Source organism: Empidonax traillii, unplaced genomic scaffold, assembly GCF_003031625.1.
Source record: "Empidonax traillii isolate 1590-97213 ecotype Southwest subspecies unplaced genomic scaffold, ASM303162v1 scaffold448:size1359114, whole genome shotgun sequence".
NCBI classification, from domain to species: domain Eukaryota; kingdom Metazoa; phylum Chordata; class Aves; order Passeriformes; family Tyrannidae; genus Empidonax; species Empidonax traillii.
This window is the reverse complement of record NW_020955641.1, coordinates 1,294,587-1,317,521: the sequence shown is the minus strand read 5'-3', so window position 1 is coordinate 1,317,521 and position 22,935 is coordinate 1,294,587. Positions and strand designations below refer to the sequence as shown.

The 22,935-nt window shown below is 41.8% G+C and overlaps 2 protein-coding genes across 8 annotated transcripts in view; one reads left to right on the top strand and one right to left on the bottom strand.

Annotated features, from left to right (window-relative positions):
* Window positions 1–4,677, top strand: part of EYA2 (EYA transcriptional coactivator and phosphatase 2) — a 42,178-nt gene extending 37,501 nt beyond the window's left edge. For 3 of the 4 annotated variants that reach the window (XM_027895052.1, XM_027895051.1, XM_027895054.1), the window contains 5 exons: window positions 157–317; window positions 1,198–1,312; window positions 1,929–2,050; window positions 2,174–2,274; window positions 4,062–4,224. In XM_027895052.1, the coding sequence (XP_027750853.1) occupies window positions 157–317; window positions 1,198–1,312; window positions 1,929–2,050; window positions 2,174–2,274; window positions 4,062–4,142 (580 nt within the window). In that variant the 3' untranslated portion in view covers window positions 4,143–4,224. Of the gene's footprint in view, window positions 1–156; window positions 318–1,197; window positions 1,313–1,928; window positions 2,051–2,173; window positions 2,275–4,061; window positions 4,225–4,292 lie in introns of those variants that run through there. The other variant, XM_027895053.1, reaches the window with a different exon arrangement.
* A 2,632-nt stretch (window positions 4,678–7,309) lies between these two features.
* The window catches only part of ZMYND8 (zinc finger MYND-type containing 8), a 44,214-nt gene continuing 28,588 nt past the window's right edge, over window positions 7,310–22,935 (bottom strand). Inside the window, exons 9-22 of one of the 4 annotated variants that reach the window (XR_003572494.1) lie at window positions 22,800–22,877; window positions 22,088–22,203; window positions 21,227–21,708; window positions 20,740–20,880; window positions 18,465–18,617; window positions 17,252–17,755; window positions 16,147–16,521; window positions 14,568–14,758; window positions 13,891–13,971; window positions 13,457–13,535; window positions 12,515–12,754; window positions 12,196–12,353; window positions 10,686–11,892; window positions 7,310–7,487 (exon numbers count right to left, since the gene is read on the bottom strand). Coding sequence is in view for 3 of the 4 variants with exons in the window: in XM_027895047.1 (XP_027750848.1) it covers window positions 7,407–7,487; window positions 12,196–12,353; window positions 12,515–12,754; window positions 13,457–13,535; window positions 13,891–13,971; window positions 14,568–14,758; window positions 16,147–16,521; window positions 17,252–17,755; window positions 18,465–18,617; window positions 20,740–20,880; window positions 21,227–21,708; window positions 22,088–22,203; window positions 22,800–22,877 (2,679 nt within the window). In the remaining variant the exon portion in view is untranslated. Of the gene's footprint in view, window positions 7,488–10,247; window positions 11,893–12,195; window positions 12,354–12,514; window positions 12,755–13,456; window positions 13,536–13,890; window positions 13,972–14,567; window positions 14,759–16,146; window positions 16,522–17,251; window positions 17,756–18,464; window positions 18,618–20,739; window positions 20,881–21,226; window positions 21,709–22,087; window positions 22,204–22,799; window positions 22,878–22,935 lie in introns of those variants that run through there. The other 3 variants (XM_027895047.1, XM_027895049.1, XM_027895048.1) reach the window with 3 other exon arrangements.

Here is a 22,935-nt window from a genome sequence, read left to right as displayed (position 1 = left end):
AATTGTTCTCCAGATGAACTGTACAGCATGTCCTGTGTGTGTGTGTCTCTGCTGCCACTTGTCTCCACCTTTCTTTTCAGTTGTCTCCCCTCCCTGCTGGTGCTGCACAGCCTGTAATTACACTGACCTCTCCCCTTCCCTCCCCCCCTCTCCCAGCACGTATAACTTCTCTGCAGATGGCTTCCACAGCTCCACTGCCAGTGCAAACCTGTGTCTGGGCTCGGGAGTTCACGGGGGAGTCGACTGGATGAGGAAATTGGCCTTTCGCTACCGTCGGGTGAAAGAAATGTACAACACCTACAAAAACAACGTGGGGGGTGAGTGTCTGTCCCAGCCTGCCTTTCATCCTCCCCCAAAAAAACTTGTGACTCAGGCATCCTTTAACACGGCTCTGTGCAGGGTTTGCAGGACCCACACTGAAATACCCGGTTTAGGGGTCCGAGGGGGGCTCAAGTGGCGAGTGTGGGGCTTTATTTTGTGATTTATTGGGCAGGAAAAGCAACCTTCTCCAATTTTGCAGAATGTTTAGTAAGCAAGCAAACAGTGGAAAAACTAAATATTATTGTTTTTCCACAGAACCCACGGCTGGTCTCTGTCTGAGGCATTCTTGTGTCATAACTGTTTGTTTTTAACTTCCCCCAAAACAATACCACCAGATATCAGGATGCCCTGAGGTTCCTTCCTTCATCTCACCTAGTCCAGACAACTCTTCCAAAAGGCTGCTCTGCTTCTCTTTCAGAACATCAGTGCAGGTCTCTGATTAGAAAGAAGCCAGACTCAGAGTATCACCACAACCTATTTTTTTGGTTGGAGGACAAGCCTACCCACATGTGCTGTTAATGGGACGTGGCTTTTCAGGAGAAACAAAACCACCCTGGCCTCAGGTGTCTCTCTGCCCAGCTCACTGCCCACATTACCCACTCCTCCCATCCTCTTGCTCACTTGCCTTGGGAGCTTTGTGCTCCCTCCAAGGAAGGCATTCCAGGGAGGTCCTGCAGCCTGTGGCTGGCTGAACCCTTCCCCAGGGAGGGAGGGAGCTGAGCTGCTGCAGCCCAGGAACTGTGTGGCAGCGCCCACGAGCGAGGGATGGGCACCGGGAGAGCTCCGAGCACGGGCAGGAGCCCTTTGGCGTTCTGCTTTACAAATCCACGCACTTCCCTTCCTGTGCTTCTGCAAAGACACTTTCCCTGCCCACAGGTTTAATAGGAGCTCCTAAGAGGGAAACCTGGCTGCAGTTGAGAGCAGAACTGGAGGCGCTGACTGATCTCTGGCTCACACATGCTCTGAAGGCGCTGAATTTGATACATTCCCGGTAAGAGCAGCTCAAAGGATTGCCCACAGGTTTGATCCAGGTTTGCTTCCCTTGTTTTCCCCCCTCTAAACAAATGGGGGACACATTCATAGGACTTGGCCAGCCGAGCCTGTGGGAGGCCAGCCTGCACATGTTTGCCAGGCTTGAATTATCAGGGGTTGGGGTGAGCTTGGGATGATGAACTGAGCAAAAGAAAAACTGGCCTTTTCCTTGCCTTTTCCTTGGCTCTCTCATCTGTGGCACCTTTTTCTGTGTGAGCAGATTTACAAAGGAGGGAAGGGAGAAAAGAGCCCTTCTGTCCCTGAACACCTTCGCTCAAGAGATCCCAGCACACAGGACGTTACTTGGTGGTGTTTAATTTCCCACCAGATAGATCCTGGCAAGTGTTCAGTAAGGCTGCATCACCACTGCTAGTTTGGGTTATGTTTTTTTCATTCTGCTGAGCTGATCAAAAGGCATTTCTGGTACTCACATTATCTGCCTCTGGCTCTGCATAATCCCCCACTGGCTTGGGAACTTCCAGTGGCAGGAAAGGTTTGCTTCCCACCATCTTTCAGTCCAGAGTGCGAGAGAGAAACACAGATTGCCCCTTCTAATGACTGCTTTTGTTTTCCAGGCCCAACTGTGTGAATGTGTTGGTCACCACAACTCAGCTCATACCAGCTCTTGCTAAAGTGCTTCTCTATGGACTGGGCACTGTCTTCCCCATTGAAAACATTTACAGTGCAACAAAAACAGGTAAGAGCAAACTGACTTAGGCCTCACCAAAGACAGGCTGAAATGTCCAGCACCTGAATGTCAGCTCTGCCTTGCAGTGTGTGTCCTGATGAAAAAAACTGTGCCTTCTCTTGTGTTGCTTAGGGAAAGAGAGCTGCTTTGAAAGGATAATGCAGAGGTTTGGAAGGAAAGCCGTGTACGTTGTAATAGGAGACGGTGTCGAAGAGGAACAAGGAGCAAAAAAGGTACAGTCTGTGAAGGGCATTTATTTGGCTTTGCAGGGACAGGAACACAATTTGTTATCTGCAAGGTGTCTTTGTGCATCCTGGGTCTCGTGCTCCTGGTGTGGCTGCAGCAGTGTGCTGGAGCTGCATTTGCTTTGGGAGCGTTGCAAGGGAGTTGGGATGCTCAGCTGACTGTGTGAGCCCCATCTTCAGCAAACTCATAATGGTGTAGCTCACGTGAGGTGTGAAATATCGTATCACAGGAGCTCAGCTTACACAGCTGAACCTTGTGCTGGTGTCACATTCTGACTGAAGATCCTGCAAAGACTTCCCAAGCAAATTTGGGCTTTTTTGGTTGCATAAACCCAGGAGCAAAGGGATGCCAGCAAAGAAGGTGATGGGCACGTGTTCTGTCCCCAGAACTGTATCTCAGGTTGCCTCCAGTGCAGCAGAAACCCTGTTTTTCACAGTGGTCAGCAGAAGCAACAATATCTGGACCCACTTTGGAAAACTGGCTCAAATTGCAGATAGTTCTGCAGTTCATGAAGGGTTAAGGAGCTGTCAGGGAAGAGTCCAGAATGCATGACTGGGGCTGAAGTGGTAATGGGCTGCTGCTTGTGACACCTCAGTGCCACACTTCAAAGGCAGTGGGTCAGTGGCCAGGACTCCATCAAAGGCTGCAGGGGCTCTCTGCCTCCATGGGAATTTGGGAAGGTTCACCAGCCTCCTGTGCCAGGATTCCAAGAGCCTCTTGCTCCTGTCTCAGCAGCTCTCCCATTAGTAAAGCACATTCTTTGCTGAGCTGTCACCTCCTTTGATTGATGGCACTCATTAATCAAAGCTTCCACACACCTGAGTTTTATACAGGGGAAAAAACAAACAAGAAAGGGAGGGGACAGGCAGAGGCCTTTCGCTGGTCTGCCAACAGCACTGATAATATCTCCACTTCTGGGGGTCATTTTTCTTCACCTGTCTGATGAGTGATAAATCTGTAACTGCTGGACAACAGGAGGGGCTGGGAGGCCAAGATTTCTTCTGGTTTAAGAAGAATAGATAATTAAATGGAAGGGGTTTAATAGCAACCAGGGGAGGGAGAAGGAAATAACTTTTCCCCCTGAGTGAAATTGCAGAGCAGAGGATTTCAGTCACTTCAGCTGTCTGGGTTTGCTTGCTCTCTCTAAACACACTGATAAATAACTTGAAGGAAAGATTTGTTTACTGATAGGCAACATACAGAGGGAAGCTTGAGTTTTATTTAAACATTAGACCCTCTGTTACATAAACATCTGGAACCACTGGGAGTTTTTTTGTACAGGAGTAAGTACAACTGGAAAAGGAACATCTCCATCAGAGTCATCTATCTAGGAAGTAGATGTTCTTTGAAGCTTTGTGGAAGCTGTTTATCCAGAAGCAGGGTGGTTACAGGTGAATTCTTAGTGCTGAAAGACTCTCAGGAGTGTTATTCCCATGCTGGAAGGGACTAAGTGCTGTCAGAACATTCAGAAAGTGAGCTCCCATCCTCCATCATTTGTGAGGCAGGAGACTCCTAAATTGTGACTATGTATGTCCTCCTGTCTGCAGAGGAGGAACAGAGCAGCAAAAAAAGAGACTCTTCCCACTCCCTCCCTCTGTCCCTTCCCTCCCCTTTAAGATGAGCCTCTTGCCTGTGGCACCGTCACAACCTGGTGGCCAAGCACAAAGCTCTGTTCCTGAGGGTGCAAACTAAGCAAGTTGTTTTGATCTCAGTATTAATACGGAAAAACAAAACCAAAAAAAAAAAAAAATCCCCTCTTTTGGTTTCACTCTAGCACAACATGCCCTTCTGGAGAATCTCTTGTCACGCTGACCTGGAAGCTCTTCGGCACGCCTTGGAACTTGAATATTTGTAGCAGAACCCCAACATCTTAGCACTGGGAGGGCTTCACTCAGACTATTACAGCGGTTCCACCTATTCCTCAGCATTTTCTCAGTTAAAAAAAACCCAAACAACAACAACAAAAAAAATCCCACAGCAACTGCAGTTTTTCTTTTTTTTGAAGGAGAACCCTTTCAGTGGAAGCCTTTAAAGAACTTGCAGCCAAAGAACATTGTCTCAAGTCCTCCTTCCTTTGGACAGAGGAAAAACCTTCTGCTCAGTCGCTGGGATGCTGCAGTTGCTGGCTCAGTTGGAGGCACAGAGCTCTAATGGCCTTTTTGCCATCAACAGCAAACGCTGCAAGTCAGGCCCTCCCTGTCAGCTTTCTTGGTTTTGAAAGGGGAAGAGGACACAGCAAGGAGTCTCTGCACAGTCCATCACATCACCTGGGACCTTCTGAAAATAAGAGTGAAATTGTTTTGTTTTTTCCTATTTTTTTTTTTTAATTTATGAACTAATCTCATTACTCTGGTATTAAGCTCTGTACCTGTGTTTTTAATCTGGCTTTTCGGGGCGGGTGGGTGGGTGGGGAAAGTCTTAACTGTTCTAAATTAATCGTTCATTTCTCCAGAACGAACTCTGGGGGAGAATCATCTTGTGTACACGAGCAGTAAGGACACATGGTACTGCTGGTGAGAACTGTAGCTGTGTTTTTGAGCCCTGCCAGGATGGTGTGAGGACCCTGCACGTGTCTGCACGGTGCCTTACGCTGCCGTCTTGGGGTCGGGGGGGGGGGGAAAAAAAAGTACCTTGTGATGAGTGGAAAGGCATTAAATAAAAACATGTTTACATTTTTTTGGGGACTAGATTACCTGCCTTTTGTGCCACCACTGCTGCATCTAGAGGTATGTGTGGAATATGTTTCAAGGCTGGGCTGTCAATCTTGCTGCCAAAACATTTTAATTCTCTGAATGAATCTCTCATTCATTTTGAAAACTGCTGATTGTTGCTGGCTGTGGCACCAGACAACCTCAGGAGGATCAAAGCCTCGCTGGAACCAGGTGGCAGAGATGCAGCAAGTGCTACAACGCCCTCATCTAATGAGATCAAACAAGTAAGGCCTGCACGAGTTACAGATCCGACACAAGTGCTACACAAGCCTGAGGGATCCTCCTAATCTCAATGAAAACATTTAGAAAAAAAAACCCCACCGAGAGGGGATTTTCTGCCAAACTAAAGCAGAAAATCTGATCTTAAATTAATCCAGTCTCAGTCTTTGGCTCAGAAGGCAGCTGGGACACGTCAGCCCTGTGTGTCGGGGGCCAAAACCAAACCCCAGTACCTGCTTTGAGGGGTTTGTAAAGAGCACAACTCCATCCAAAGTGTCACTTTTCTAGCAGAGGTGTTCCTGCTCTCAGGTGTGATGGAATTTTTTTTTTTTTCCTCAAGGTTTTCTCGCTGTAAGAAAATTCATGCCCTGATAGAGGGCTACAACTGCACTCACCGTGACAGTCCCCATCTCTAACTCCCAAATCCACCTAACAATGACCTGTTATCAGTCCAACCCCAATCCAGCCAGTGAAGAAATGTTACTCAACAAGTGATGGACCTTTGCTGCTGTTAAAGCTGAGAGAAAACGTCTCCTGCTGAGTTTTACACATAAATGGCTTCCTATTTACAGAATGTCACCGCTGCTTTGTTTTAGCTCAGATTTGGCAGGTGTTCTGAGACAGAAGATGCTCAGGTAAGTGATGTTACCTGTGATCTGGAGACTGTGCAGAAGTGAACATTCCTCCAGACTGAACCAAAACTGGAAATCCAGGAACACAGAGCATTTTTCTAAAACAGTTTAATAAAAAAATTGTGACGTTTCTTGGAAAACCGGAGAAACCCAAAGCATATTGTGTGTGTCACCTGTCTCAAGTCACAAAGAAACACAATTGTCAAAAAAGATATTTAAGTTTAATACAAATTTTATACAAAGAAAATGTGAAAAAATACTTCCATATGCTAAAAGCAATTATGCTTCACAAATAAGGCCAGCTAGGCTAGTTTTGACACAACTGCAATTAATGAATATTCTGTTCTCACCTTTTTTTTTTTTTTTTTCCTTCTTCTTCTAATACTTTTTTCCCTCTAATCTGGGGACTAGCTGGAGACTGTACAAACCGCATTCTTATATAAACAATGGGAGAAATCAACATGACTAAAAAATGTACAACAGAATGTACTGGAATGATATCATACAGTTAATTTTCTCATATACATACATCACCTTTTGCTTTGTTCAATGCTTCCGTTTTACACAACATACAAAACGGGACTACAGCCTCAGTGTAACAAACAGCATCTGCAGGGGGTGCTTTCCTCTCACACTGCACTGCTTCATGCTTACAGAAAAACAGAAATGCCATCATATAAATAAGACATGCTCTGGCCCAGCATCCAAAGTCCTTTGCCCACGTTTCCTGATCCGTGTTTTATCCCCACGCCTGGTTCTTGTTCGAAGTCCTTCGGGAGAATTTTTTTTTAAAAAATAAGCAAACTGTGAAGCACGGGAACAAATTTTACTTTTCCTCAGTCTTTGATACCAGTGATCAGAAATCATTCTACAACCAGCTGCTGTTACACTTTCCAGCTTTTCTGATCTTAGCCTGAAGTTTTAAATCAATTTTAACCTGTAAACAACATTTATATTGTTGTCAGTCTGGTCATTATGAAAAACAATGTAAATCTTTGCGTTTCAGATCCACAGATTCGAAATGTCATAATTTGCCTGATGCAGTCAACTGAAAAAAGGTGTCCTTCATCACTTGGTTGTTCAAATCAATTCTACAAGAGCTTCAAAGTGCAGAAAAATTTTTTTCAATCCAAATGCAAAGACAGATGTTCAGATTCTTAGTATTATTTGATGCACAACTGCAGTTTCCCAAGACCAGTTTTCAGCGTTAGGTTGTGATAAGGCTGTTTTAAAACCTTCCTTTTCCAACTTCAAACACTCTTTATAAGTTAAAGTCAATACAAATATAAAAAGGAGATGGTACTCTAATGACATCCACAAATTGTACATTATTTACAAAAGAAGCATAGATTTAATATGGATCTTACCTGTCCTCAGCTTTTCTAAGCCAGCACTAATGCTTTACATTAATGTAGTGTAATTAATGCTTTGTACACGTACACAAAGCTAAAGTCTGAACCTTTGAGGTTAATCCAAAGAACTGTGTTTATTTTTTTTTTTTTCACATTTCTATTAGACTTATTTATTCCAACAATTGTATGGACTTCTTGTGAGCAGTTAGACTCTTCGCACTTGGACTGGCATTGTGGTCTGAACATACACTGTCCCAGCAGAAGGACTTACCACTACAGGAATGGTCTGTGGATTAAAACCAAGAGAGAAAACAGATTGTTATGTTAAAGGTCACATAAACATGACCACAGAAATAGAGATTTATTTTCCAGGGGAAATCCAGAACAAGTGCCAATTTTGTGCAAGAACTAATACCTTTATTACCGCAGTGTTACCTCGTTCCAGGGGAGAAAGGAGTGTTTTAAGTTCCCTATAGCCAAGAGTTTTTCTGTGTTCCCGTTACTTGCTACAGAATTACAGGGACAGGAGGTGCTATAGGGACTGTACACACTGGCTGTGCTTGGAGAGTGAGGGTTTCAGAATTACATCCAGTTACGTATTTTCTGCAAACTAACACATGGGAAGAGGAAAAAGGGCTAAGAAAATCCTCTGTCATTTGAAAAAGTTTTGACAAATCAAACTGGAGTACAAAAATACCCTTGTTTATAAGTATATTCTTGTTACACATTACTTAAATCTTTTTCCCCAAAAGGAACTGTTTCCCCCATGCATTCAGTCTACACAGAAGAGAACAAAGAACATCCATCTGAACAAAAAAAAAAAAAAAGTACTTAAGTTAACTTTTGCACAAATCAATAGCAAAAACATCAGCATTACTGGGAACTGTCTTACACACCCTGTAAAAATATTAATATAGAATAAACTTTTCACTTCCATCATACAGATCATGATTTATACATCTCGACAAATGGAGTTTCAGGACATCTCTATAGGTGGTAATTGATTCTACAGATGCAGAGACAAAGGCACAAGAATGTTAAACAATCTGGTCAAGGTCACATCACTCTGGAAGATCTGTAAAAGGATTTATTGAACCTTAAGTCTGTATCTTAGCCTTCCTCCAAAAAAATGTGAGAAAGTCTAGAAACGTCTCTACCATACAAACTGCGAGTACGTTCCGATACGACTCCAGTGATGCACGACTGCTGATCAGACAAACGCATCCATTTCAGTTCACAACACCTCGTGGAAGAGACAGGGAGGGAGACTCTGAGGAACCTGAAAGGGATGCACAGATCTTCCCCCAGTGGTAGTGTGACATTCCAAAGAGAACACGGAAGAAGAAACACAAGTTCGGTGAAGCCCAATGTCTCCCCACACTGATTCAAGAAACCACACGAGTGTCTCAACAGTATTCCACAAAGACAGAGTCTGTGCCTTCCAGAAGCCTAATCATTCCGTCCCCTGGAATGAATGCAAAGACGATGGACTCATATTTTTACATTATTTTAACTGCAGGAAGAATCAAAACCAAACATGGAACGGATTTTCTAAACAAATCCCAGATTGCTGCCATTCTGTAATGATTTCAGATGAGCACACGGGGTTCAATGGAAATGGTACCCAGAAGATGCACTGGGAGTTGCTCAGAGGAAGGGATTCCTCGTTGGACACAAAGTGCAAACTGAACCCTAAAGAAGCCATTATGGAATAAGTCACTGTCAGTACTAGAGGTGGGGAAACTTGCCACAGTTGCCTTTTAAATACACACACTTACACACATGAAGATAATTTTACGTTTCAGTTCTTAGCGCGATCGGAATATGGAATGTGCGAGACTCCTTACATGTGTTAAGATCATTCCCTGAGAGGTAAATTTTCCACCTCTGCCAGTTTTACACATATGTACATTTTGCATACATATTAAAACATGCACTAAGGTTTAAAATCACTTAAATTGCACGTGCAGTCATCAGAATTACAGAGGTGTCTGTCGCTGTGCAAGACTAATGCAAATGTGTACAAAGTTATAAACATGCACAAATAAAGTTGGAAACCTTTCAGACCTTCCCATTCTGCTTTGCACAACTCAGCACACTTTGCGTTACAGAAAACCGATGAAAAGTAGAAAAGGAACTGCCATTTTTCTGATTACACAAAACCATCTTAGGATCTTACAGTCTCACAGCTATTCACAAAAAAAACCAAAACCAAAACAAAACATAACAAAACACAAAAAAAAAAACCACACAAAAAAAAAAAATCCAAAACACCAAAAAACTAATGTCTTGGATGTCTGCTGTTGGATTTTATAAAACACATATAAAACCTTGTTGGTAATGGTAGTTCAGTCCAAGCAACTCAGGGCCAATGCTGCAAAGGTGCACAGTGCTCTCAGTTGAGACCAAGTGAGCGGAGTTAAAATGCTGTGAGGAGTGTGGGATGGCAGGATCCCCACTAAGAGCACGATCCCCACTAAGTTGGTGTGGAATTGGATGACTGTGGAACACTCTCTGTCCTCGTGCATGCGGTGTATTCACTGGCACACACACAGGGGTGTGTCCTGCAGCTGGTGGGGGTGTGCACGAGGAGAGAGACAGAGAGGGAACTTGGACAGCACATCAGGCCTCCCAGTCACAGTGTGGTTACGGTACACTGTTAAAATACTGTTAAACTGTTAAAATAGCACATAGTTACTGTTATAAATCATCTGACTGCAGTCAGAAATGAACTGATGTTCCCCACACGTGGGCTCCCCTGCTGAACCCCACCTGAGGCAGCACAGTGACCGGGGCAGTGCCAGCTCGGGCCACACTGACTGACATGAGCCCTGCAGAGCACAGTCAGCTGAAATAATGGGCTATTATGGTGCACAGAATACAAAAATCAAACTCACTTCTGTCCCATCTCCTGTGACTGACACTAGGGAATTCAAGTGTCCTTGGTTAAGCCTTTGATGAAAAAAAAAAAAAAAAAAAAAAAGGTCTGATTCCAATGCGATTTCTCATCACACTAATGTGCAAGACTCCATGGCAGAGACACTGCTGACAAATGCATATTCTCTTTTATAGGTACTGAGATGTCACAGGAATATCAAGCATAGCTCAGAAATAATTAAATCTCTTTAGGATACCATAGACAAAAAAAGATATTTAAAAGATATTTAAAATGAATTCTATATATTTACATCGATGATGTGGTCAAGTATATACATGAAATGAACCAATAACGTGAAATGGCATCTGCCTGTCCTCAGTGCCTTCACCAGACTTAATGATTTCTGGATCCTTGCAATCACGAATGGAATGAAGGGGTGGAATGTTGCACAGCAAAAGAAAACATTTTGCACTGCAAGTCGAGACTGTACCAGTGAATTCATCTCTTGATAGAAGAGCAGACAGAGACAACCCCCCAGAGATACTGGGCAATTTTAATGCCAGGCACAGCACTGCTGCAGACTTCGAATTATGATGATTTACTTACAATTGTGGGTTGAATTGTTGGAATATAGGTGGTGGTTTGCGGTACCTAGACCAGTTTTATAGGCTGGTTGCCTGTCACACCTGTTGCTATCTGCAGAGGCATGGCAACCTCAGTAGAAGCCTCAGCCTTTACATAAATTCCACCTTGGTGGTGTTATTACGATATGAAATTTATGCTGGATGTTTTCTTTGCATTAAAAATCTGCATCTTAATGAATTCACAGGTCACTTCTTCGTTAATGAAACAGAATTCAAACTGTGAACATGATCCATGTATACAGCATGATGTTTCAGGTAGAACACCTACGTGAAAGCAATCCCAGGTTTGTACAACTGGAATATTCCCTGGCAAGCTTTAGGTCTCACATTCCCTATTTCCCCGGTAATACAAAGCTTGTGCCGCCAGAACAACGCAAACAAACATCAACCGAGTGAGCCAGAGTTCAACCAACTTCACCAAAGTATTCCAGTGGAACAGCACAGCCTTTTTTCCCCCTCTTCAAATCTGTTTCCCCAAGTTACTCCCTTAGGTGACATGTCAAGCCCAGAGATCTAACACCAGACAGTAGCAAAAAGTGTCAAGAAATGAACACAGCTCTCTAGATTACTACGCTTCCCAATTCTACAGGACTATCTCAATGAGACATCATGCTGGAATCACAATACTACAAAATTAGTTTGCTTTTAATATTTTAAAATACATCAAGGCTCCTACTGATGTGGAGGATCACGTGTAAAGGGTTTGAAGGATCAGCCCCCTCCCTCCCCCCACTAAAATTTTTCCTTTAATAAATCTTGCAAGGGGAGGAAAAACAAAAAAATGATGCCGAAATTGCTAATAGTCAAGCCCTACCTATAAAGCAGAATCTTCTCTATAAACATTTTCTATATATGCAATGTTAAGTCCCTTTTATTAGAGCATTTTGCTCATCCTTGCCTACTGAATACTATGAGAGTAGGTGCTATGGAGGATTTCGAAACTGCTCCGTTAACCGTAGATCCAGGTGAACTGCTGTTATCAGTGTTATGGAACATTGTGGTACCCTAATGACAGTCTGTGGTGATAAAGTAAGTTGATTTGAATGCAGGTCTTGAGCTTGGCCTCTGAACCCCCAGGCAAGAAGGGCTTGGAAGTGCTGCAGTCAGTATTGCTTATCAGAAGGCAACTTGTATCGAAAGATCCAGACCAGAAGCTACACTGATGGATCCTGGAGAGAGAGAGAGAAAGAGGTCCAGTCCCCTCTGGCTGGAAGGATGAGTCAAGCCAACACAAGGTTTTATTGGGAATAAGTGAAAGGGAAAGGGTGTTCCCAGAGGACAGAAGGAGACTTTTTTTTTTTTTTTTTTCTGACAAGACGAAGAATAAAAACCACAACTCTCTACGACTCCCCAAACACACTCTTTGAAATATGCAAATGGTCATAAATTCCTGGCTTATCCAGGGAAGCTTTCAGGGGTAGGTTTCAGAGAAATCCTAACACATTATTTTTGTTTGAAGTGATGATACTCACTGTAACACTCTCTTTGCTTTTATCAGCTGAACCTTCCTTTTCCTTAGGGGTGCTGGCTGTTTCTGTGGGTGTAGACTGCACACTTGAACTGGGCTGGGATGATTTATTTAGTGTTTCTGTGCTAATTTCAGTATCTGTTTCTTGCTGTGTCGCAGTAGCTAAAATAAAGGAAAAAAGAGAAAGCAGCTACTACTCCTGTGAACAGCCCAGTCAGTCCCTCCTCACAGGCACCCCTGCAGGTGAAGAAAGGGGTCCCTGTGTACCCACCCCCCCCTCCAAAGCCCTGAGGTGTGAAGCAGGCAGCCCAGAGCACCGTTACCTGACTGCGTGCAGGATTTCATGTGCTCAGGCCAGTGAGCTTGTTGGCAGGGGTAGTCACAGTAGCTGGTATTCCAACAGCAGTAAAAGATGGCCTCTTTCTTGCAGTTGGCACACCACTGCTTCTTCTTGGTTTCATCCACTGCTTGTTGCTTTTCCAGTTCCAGCTGCTTCTTCACCTCGGCAATCAAACGGTCTCGTTCCTGCTCCAGGCTCTGACGCATCTCAGCCATCGTCAGTTCTGCTCAAAATGCAGAGAAAGGTGGGTTTGCACTCCCCACCCCACAACAGCAAGGTGCAAACCAGCAATATTCATGAGTTTAAACACAATTACAGCTAACAGTTAAAATATCCCCCGAGTTTGGGGATCTCTGTTTCACATCTACTCAACAAATGCATGAGAAATGAAAATCCCCTCCTAGGAGGAATATTCTTTTATCTGTTTAAGGGAGCATTTTGATCTCATTCCACTGACAGTCTGGCACCAAGACTGAATCAGGGTTGTCTATTCACTTTAAATAAATAAATAAAGTCTATACTCCAACAGCTGATAGGAACAAAAATGCCAGTTACAACCTATAAATTGGCTATATTAACAGAATCTGGTTCCTACGAGAATTAATACAAAATAATCAGCACAAAATATCTCATGAAGAGGGATTATCCAATGATGTATAAAATAGTCATTCTGCCCATCAAAAGCTTGGCCTGAATTTGTCTCAGAGGGCTGAAAACCTGTTCCTTCTCATGCACAGATAAAGTAACTTTGGATTCAGACTCCAAAGGTGTGCACTAACATCAGCACAGGACATTACAATAAGGTTTTCTGTTCTGTCAACAATTTGTAGCATCATGTGATGAAGGTAATACTACACAGTTCAAGCATTTCCACCTTCTGTGTAGGACAAAACCTGCCCCACTGTTTTGGACTCCAATCTCATACCTAGGTTATGCTTCATTTCTGAGAGCTCCTGTTGATGCAGCCATTGAAGTTTTTCTATCTCAATCCTCAAACGCCGAATCTGAATAATAACAACTTAATAGTCAGTAGTAATAGGGAGGGTTTGTAATAATTATACAATAATAATAATTATACAAAGAATTATACAAAAACCCAGGCCCAAAAAAATGAGCCTGATCATCACTTATATCAAGGCTTCTTCACATTAACATGAGGACAAGACCATAACAAGCCCCAAAGTCTGAAATGTTCTGAATATCACAGAAAATTAGGATCTCTTGCCAGTCTCCATATATATAATACTTTGTAGATATAGTTACATGGCTCTTCTATTTACACCTATAAAGAAAAATACTAATTTGCAACTTTCAAAAGTTAAAAAGCAAGCTTTTTTTTTTTTTTAATGTTACACTAACCTCAGCTATTGTACTTCCAGTAGTATTTTTTGAAAGGTCATTATATATTTCAGTCATTGTTCCTTTGATGGCATCCATCATCTGAGAGAGAAAAAAAAATATATATTTTTAATAGATTCCCACTTTCACTTCCTTTCAACCACTCTAATGTGAGCTTATATTGCTATCAACAATGTTATATATATATATATATGTATGTATGTATGTATTTATCTGGGTCTACATTTAGAGAACTATGTAGAAGGTAAAACACAACAGTTTTGATCAGGACTGTTTTTTCTGTCCTAAACTGGTGAACTGCTTGATCTTCTACATTTCTAGGTAATTGCTACTGACATAATTTATGAACAAAAAAAAAAATATATAACCATGAATTAGGGAAAGAAATGCAATGTAAAAATATACAGTGTTCATATTGATTTTTTTTTTAAATTAAAGATCTAAGAAAGTATATGGAAAGCCAATGTCTCTTCCCTCACTGTCATGACACAAGTACTACATCACCCCCTCTCTTCAACAACTTAGTGTCTGTTTTAATGCATGGACACACATTTATGAAAATTACCAACTGATGAAGTTATACAGTGCTTTAAAAGAAAAGTACAACTCTGTATATGTACTGAACACAGATGACAAAATATTGTTTGCTGGGGGAACATACTTACTCAGGAACTTACCTTGCTGGTATATTTAGCAATATCTGCAGCCACATCAGCTGAAGCTGTTGCAATTGGCAGGTCTGTGCTAAGTGAGGAAGAAAGTGTACTTGCAGATCCAGAACTGGTAACCATAGAAATAGGCTGAGTGCTTGTGACTAAGGTTATGGTGGATGTGGAAGTGCTCTGGGTGATCTCTTTTTGCTGCACAGCTAAAAAAAAAAAAAAAAAAAGAGAGAACATTGAGTGGATCAATAGTGGATCAATCACAGAAGAAATTATGAAAATAAATGGGCAAACTTCTAACTTCAGTATCAAACTAAACTGTGTGCACATAATCATTTCAGACTTGCATTACTTATACAATGGTGCCATCTAACGATTAATTATACAGTGCCCAGCCACTGAACTTGTACATAATTGCAAGGCTTGAAGGTAAAGAAGCAAATGTAACTTTGAATTTAAATACTTGTGATTTTAGACTGGTCGGTGCAAAAGTCTCCCTCAGTTCTGTATTACTTCCATCCTTGGACTTTTCTATCCCACTTCCCATGAAGCCCCTTCCTGACCTCTCAATCTGGAGAACTCCCTACTAATATCACACATATAAGGTAGACTTCGACATTTCCATATTATTAAGGTGTGAATTAAAGTAGGATTCTATTAAAAATGAGACTTCACCAAGTTTCACATTTATTTTTCCTCACTGAATATTTTTCTGTGTCACACTTGTGCAGTCTGCAAGCAGGGAGATACCACTTCCTCAGCCCTGCTGAAATGGCAGCCCCAAAAGCAGTTTGGGACCAGAGGAATGAGCCTCTGATGAACATCTGTATGTGAGCCATTACCTAAACCTCTCTTCTCTGTGAAGTCACCAGCGTACCAGTGGTTTCAGCAGAGGGGAGAATGTCTATTCATCAGGCACGGCAGTAAACATTTCAGTTTATTAACTTGAAATTGCGAGTGAAGCTAATTTACATAAAGCTGCTGTTCTGTGAAGTGAAGCAACAGCAGCATGGGCTTGTGTTACCCTGTGCCTGCTCTTAGTGAAACCTCAGGCAAAGGGATGGTAAGAAAACGGTTGAGAAAACATTCTAAAATTTCCAGGGCTGTTTGTTCAGTAAACTACCATCAAAGTCCTGTTAAACAACAGGGATTTCAAAGACAAACAGAGCCTGGGTAATTTCATTGTCGTCAAATTATACTCTGAAAAACCATTCAGATCAGCTTCTTGTCAGATAAAACTGGAAGCAATTTGTAGATTCTGAGTGGTAAACAGGCAAGTGGAATAGTTAATGGTTTTATCTTACAGTCCAGAATGTAATTCAGTTCGCTCTTCCAAATCCCTGATGGCTAAGAATAGCAAAAATATTTACACAGACACACACACAAGTTTTCCCTCATTAAAATAAAGAGCCATGACTCTATAAATACACACCAGAAGGAGCAGGTATGGTGAGTAAGCTGCTGTACTTTAAAGTCACTTATCAGAGCAGAACCTGTTTATATGGAAGAACTCCTGGTTGGGTAGCCTTGGAGCACTGAGATCACTACTGGGGAATTACGGCACCACAGGCACATTGGGTTAGAAAGTGTGTACCTTTCACTGCTTGTCTTGTCTGGTATCTTGTCCCTTGAGAGGACTGAGGCTGCTGTGACTGAGCCTGCTGGCTCTGCTGCTGTTGCTGCTGTCTCTGTACCTTCTGCATGTGCCATTTCTGAGAAGACGTCTGGAATTTGTTCGAAGAATTCCACACCACCCGCTGCACAGCAGGGGCGGTTTCCTTGGGCAGCAAAGGCCTCTGCTTTTTCACGGGGCTCCCTGTCGCTGCAGATGGAGCACTGGCAGTGGAAGCAGCGCTGGTAGTTGCTGTCACACCAGCTGGGGGGGTCTGGGCTGCAGAACGGGTGAGTACTGGAGTTTCTGGGAGAGGCTGGGTGCTTGCGCTGGAGGAGGGTGGAGTTTTGCCTACGACTAAACAAAACAGAAAATGTTACACCAGCTCTTCACAAACACATCTGATTCAGAGACCTCCATCTTATTTTTGGAAGAGCCATATATACCTTCCAGTCTGCTTTGAGTTAATTTCCTCAGAAGTAACTGATACGCTACAAGTAAAAGTCATTTCAGCCTAGCTGAAGTTGGTGGCAGTTCAGAAGCATCAGTAACTAAGCAAAACAAAACCAAAAAGTACAAAACCCAGAAAAACCAGCCTGACCTCCTCTGAATTAACGTGAGAGGTTAGCACTTGATAGGACATTTTTGGGTTCCCATTTACACCTGTCATCCCAATTTTTATCAGGAGATAAGTACATTCTAAAGTATCAACGACTGAACAGTAAGTGAAGGAACAGGGCACTAAAAACATTCTAAACAAGGGTGAATTGGCATTGACAACCACATGAAGGTGACACCAAGTTGGGTGGGAATGTTGATCTGCTTGAGGGTAGGAAGGCTCTGCAGAGAAATCCTGACAAACTGATTGGATTGATGGGCTAGGGACAACAGCAGGAAGTTCAATGAGGCCAAGTGACGGGTCCTGCCCATTTTCCATAGTCACAAAGAATGAAAAATCATTCCTAAAAATTGGTTTAGTACAGATTTTTATCTCAATGAAAAAACAGAGGTAACAATTCTGTCTTAGGTAACAGCCTTACAGAACAGGAGAAAAAAAAAAAAAAGGAAGGGAAGAATTTCATCCTACCATCTTGTTTGGGAGAAGGTTCTTTAGATTCTTTCTTGCTTTTCCTTCCTTCACGAGCACAATGATCATCTCCTAGATCGATGACAAGTTCGCTCTCAGAATCAGAGTCCAGTCCTAAATGCACAGTTGGAGAGTCTGTTTCATCTTTACCTTTCAGCTTTTCCTTTGCAGGGTGCTGTAAACTTTTTCCCTTTTCAGAAAATTCTTTTTCAGTGTCTGAAATGGACTTTTCCTTGACCGGTTCTTCCGTTTTCTCCACTTCTGGACTTGTGCTTTTAAGTTCCTCCTTGTCTTCATTCTGTGCTGGGGGCTTAGGTTTTTTTTTCAAGCTCAATGATTCTTTGTCACTTCTTGTACCTTCCTTGTCCTCACCATCCTCTTGATCATTCTTTGATTTCTGATCCTCATCACTATATTCGCTGTCACTGGTGTCAGATTTTTCAGAATCTTCAGAGTCACTGTGTTCTACTGCAGTATAAACAGCTTCAGATATTTCATTTATTCCTAATTGTGGGGAGGAAAGTACATTCCATGCTGACATCAGACAGACTGAAATTACCAAAAAAAACAACTCTATATGCTGGAACAAAGTGTACACACCCCATTATCTTAACTCTCAGTCCTTAAGCTACAAACATAGTGCCCTGTCTCAGTACCACAAAAATGTGCAAGAATCAATCTCCACATACTCCAATTAAGATTTGTATTTCATTCAACAGCCCTCTGTTCACTGCTTTTTTTCCACCACCTGCAAGCTCTTCTGTTCAACTCAGGACCCAATGCTGGCAAATACAAAGAGGACTTATTTTTTATCCTCAAGAAACCAGCTTAAAAATCACTAATACTATTCACCTGATGACATACATACTTACTTCCTTGCATCCTTACTTATATATATGACTGACTGACTTATATTTAATTTGTGCAGCTGACAGAATTTGGGTACAATCCTCAATTTTTTCAGTTTACAAAGCCAATAGTAAGACTATAATCCTGCCACACTACCTACATCAGAATGGTACAAAAACAGATTAAAAGATGAAAGCTTGCTGACACAAATTTGAAACATCAGGTCTCACTGTGTTTTAAAGTAAACGAGTTCAGTCCATTCCACTTGCCTCAAAGATTTCAAACATTGTGTTCTCTTCTTTTAACACCTAATTTAAGGTTTTTCATCCTTCATTTGCCCACTGTGCTCTTGAGGGACACTCACCAAGTTGTGCTTTGCAGCTCTCTATGGTCTTGTCCAGGTTAAGTTGGAACCTGCTGCGGATCTGCCGTTTTGGGGAGATGAGCTGCACGGGAGTGCTCTGCTGCTGCACCGACTCGCTCAGCTCCTTCAGATCCATCTCGGCTTTGCTACGATCTAGAAAGAGAAACAGAGACTGAGGAAAGGATTTGGACAAAAGGAGCAGAGATCACTCATCCAGATAAGGCAAATTTCACCGAGGACGAGCTGAAATGTATTTCACTTCTTTTAAAATTATGGGCTAAATAATAATTCTAAAATGACCTTACTGCAAACCATGGATTCTTCCTCTCTGACACGACATACTTCGTGTGCATCAATCACGTGGACATTTTCCCCATCAATGTGAAATTATCAAAAAATCACCATTCAGGTCTGTAAGCTGTCTGACAGCGCTCCTACTAAACCACTGCTGTTATTTACCATCAGTAGCAGTATTCTCACAGAAAATTAAATAGAAATAAAAATCCTTACAGTCACCATTTAAAATCCCAAAGTTAAGTCATGAGAATACATATAAAAATGTGGATCGTTACACTGGATAGATTATTAAATAAAAGATAAAATAATACATGTTTCCATATATGTCAGCAAAATCTTGAGTTTTCATCTACAGGTAGAGAATTTTCACTCTGAAACACACATAACTGTCTGCAAAGAGCACATACTAGAGTGCTGAAGCTAAAACTGTCTTAGCAACTATGTTTCACATTTTTGCTTCAATTTTTCCATTTCAGAGACTGTATTCCTGTGGCACAGTCCTATCCTGGACTCTTTGCCAAGAGTGCTGACACTCCATCAGTGCTCAGGGCACTAAACCAGCTGGAGTTGGTTGGTGGAAGAGGAAGGGCACATGAAGAAGGGGGAAGGGAAGGAGAGAAAAATTACATTTGGCGAGTTTAACTCTTTGAACTGGCTCGTGGTAGGATCAAAAGAGCCAGTGCCATGTGCTGGGAGAGGCCAGAGGCCATGGAGAAGACAAAAGGTAACACTGGCACAACGTGCATTTGTGCTTTGAAGTTTCATTCCAGAGCAGTTAAATGTGGCTCAGCATTGCCTTATTTGAGTTTAAAAAAATACATATTTACAAGACACGCTCTGTTGATGTACAAAATCAGTGAAATGAACAGGAATGGCTGAGCCAATGATTGCTCTGAGCAGACATCCTTTACAAGTTTGAACTGCAGGGTCCCAGGGTCCTCCTAGCACTCTGCTCAAGATACAAAATGTCTTTGTTTCCTGGACTTTCACTTCTGTTTTTGCAGAGAGAAACCACGTTCACATCACACAGGACAGTGAGAGACAAGAAGTTATGTCACAGAATCATTACAGATTCACAGAAGAATCCATGTCTGGCACAGCTGACACAAATGAAGAGAGAGGGGTTGCCATTTTCACTCCTGTCATCAGAGTATACTTAGCAGAGGAAATTCCCCAAAGCTGAAAACATAACTGATACTCTACTTGAAAGCATTCAAGCAGCTCTTTTATGATATTGCTCATGGACCATAACATTTTACTCAAAAGGTTATATGCTCCAGCTGATGTCTCCCACCTGTGGCTCAAACAACTGCAGCACTACAGAATTCCTGACGTTTTCCCAAATGCAGTGTCACCCCAGATGAGATGACAAACAGCTGCAGTGCAGCAGAAGGAATTAATTCTATGATTATGTCCACACAGACAGATTAACGTGCTGAAAAACAAGACTTGTGGACTTGTACCTACGATCAGAATATCTGTAAGGCAGTGAAGACACAATTCAGCATTTGCACCCAAGCCTTCCTGAAATATCTGGCCAATACTGAGGGGAAGAATCCTGTTTTCTCTGGGTAATATCACCTAGTAAATCCCAAAGGTCATAAGAAAACTTTGCCAACAATTCACCCGAGAGACTGATGGGTGAAGAGCAGCAATTTTCATGTAATTACAACCTTTAGAAACTTACCCACTGTTTAGAAACATTCATTGGTACAGTTCAGCAAAAAAAACCCCACAAACATCCTTTAACTGCTTCTTATCAACACAAAGTAACAATAACAGAAACTTTCTTTAACAAAACAAAACAAAACCACCCCCCAGCAAATCTGATGAAACAATAATTACAGATGTGCCTCATTTAAAGACCTTTGTTCATTTAAAGCCACATACCAGCAAGTTTGTTCATACTACGTTGCACTGACACCACCACAATTTGTTCAGCTATAAGAGTATTAGGTTTTCAAAGGTCAAGACTAACCAAGATTAAGATTCAGAATGCTTCCTGGAGTGGAGGTTCTTTCTTGCTTAGAAGAAATTGGTGTTGATGCTTGAGGAGAGAAAGGTTTGGGGCTGCCTGACAAGCTCCCTGCTTGACCTGTTCTCGTTGGTGCTGGAGAAGCTGAAAAAAGCACAAAATTATTAAAGACAGATTTAAAACTAGAATACCTCCTAATCATGACAATTCTAACTCTTTTTGTATTTACTTCCACTCTCCATTTTGATAATTATGACTATTTTCTGCTATTTAAACTGAAGGGGTTTGGTCACTTTTCCAGATTATTACTTAATTTTCAACGTGACAGAGAGAACTGATGTAATACTGGAAGTTAAACACCTTTTTTTCTAAAACTTCTTCATAACCCAAGTCATAATGCAGCCTGTCTTTTAAGAGTACACGGAGTAGAACTAGTGCACCACAAAAGTCCTGTACCCCACATTTTTGGTGGCTTGTTTTATTTTTTTACCTGTATTTTTCTCAATGAAGTCCATGGATTCTTCACTGGCGCTAAAATGACTGGAAGTTGCTTTTTTCTCTGCATCCTGTTCAACATCAGATCCAGTGTGAACGGACGAGTTTGTACTCATTGGTGACCGTGGCATATCTGTCAGTGAAATCCTACGGCCTGTGCTGCTGCTCAGCATAGACTTGCTCATCAGGATCTTGGGTGATGCTGTCATGTCAAAGTTCAGTTTGATTTTCTCTTGCTTGTCTGTCTTTGCAGTTCCAGCAGTTGGGTTGGCAGGGTCTAACAACATTTGGTATTGATTGTTGGGAGTATATGGTGTCCGGAAAGGGGCGTAATTAAATACTCCAAATTTTCTACGAATGTTATCAACATAAACCTCCATTTCTTGCATTGCACTATTGAAGATGCTCTTAGTCTTTTTCACAGAAAAAGGAATTTCTTTAGACATGAGGTAGCAATTATTTATTGGAACCCAGGCCCTATATGTAAAACAGAAAAATAAAAGATAATATAACTATATTTCACACCGTGGATTGACACTGGCAATTTTTGTGCACATACTAATTTATTTTAGCCTAATCACAAAGATATGCACACCTCAGATCATTTCTAAGAGCCTACAGTTCTCCACAGCACACCACCAGACACAGGAATTAACCTGCATACTCACCAGACCGTGTGCGTACCAATCTTACAGACATCATGTAAGGAACTAAAATCGTGTATGTCACATTATTACATAGTTTGTTAGGGTCAAGGTTCAAAAGACAGGAGACAAAAAACTCTTAAGAGCACAAAATCACCACCACAGGAATTTTTTTAAGCACAGCCAAAGGCATCCTTTGGTTAAACTCCCACCTGTCATGTTGGCCAAAGAAACGGGCATCGACTTGCCCGTCTTTATCCCTCAGTGCTTTAGCAGGCCAGAATGGAAAGCCTTTGAGTTTAGCCCAGACCAAAGGGTGGGGATTGCTCTAGAGGAAGAGGCAAAATACACAGTCAGAAAATGCAAGCAGTACTACCTTCAAATCTGGTCATAAACATGATTTTTTCTTTTAATTGTACACATTACTTAGGTGCAGTAAAGATTCAACATGCTCAAGGCATTTGCCAAATACAAGAGTCCACTTTACTACATATACATAAATCCTGAGAGGACAAAATGCTAAAATTATATTAAAAAAAAAGCCCAAACCATAAAACCTCACATAACTCAACTCAATGCAATTGCACTTCTGTATTCATTTATTTTTGATTAGCCCCCTCTAAATGTGTAAGTTAGGCTAGGGCCAATCTTTGAAATGCTCTTAATCTTCATGTAAGTCTGTGTCATAGCAGAGCACGAGACACTGCAAAGTCCTTGACTTAGGTAAGCACTACTTAGCAACAACCAAAACATCAGTGTGTTATCAACATTATTCTCATACTAAACCCAAAACACAGCCCTGTGCCAGCTACCAAGAAGAAAATGAACTCTATCCCAGATGAAACAAAGAGGGGATAACAGTAACAGTGAAATGAGAACTACTAGTTCAATGTAGTGGCCATACTACCACAATCCTTAACTTACACAAGGCTCACAAAACCAATTTTCTCGTTTTTGGCAAGCAGCTAAATAACATTCCGGACATACTTCAATTTCATTCATCTGAAAACAAAAAGCAAAGTTATTGGAGAGATTAAAGAGAGTCCCAAGTACTATCAGG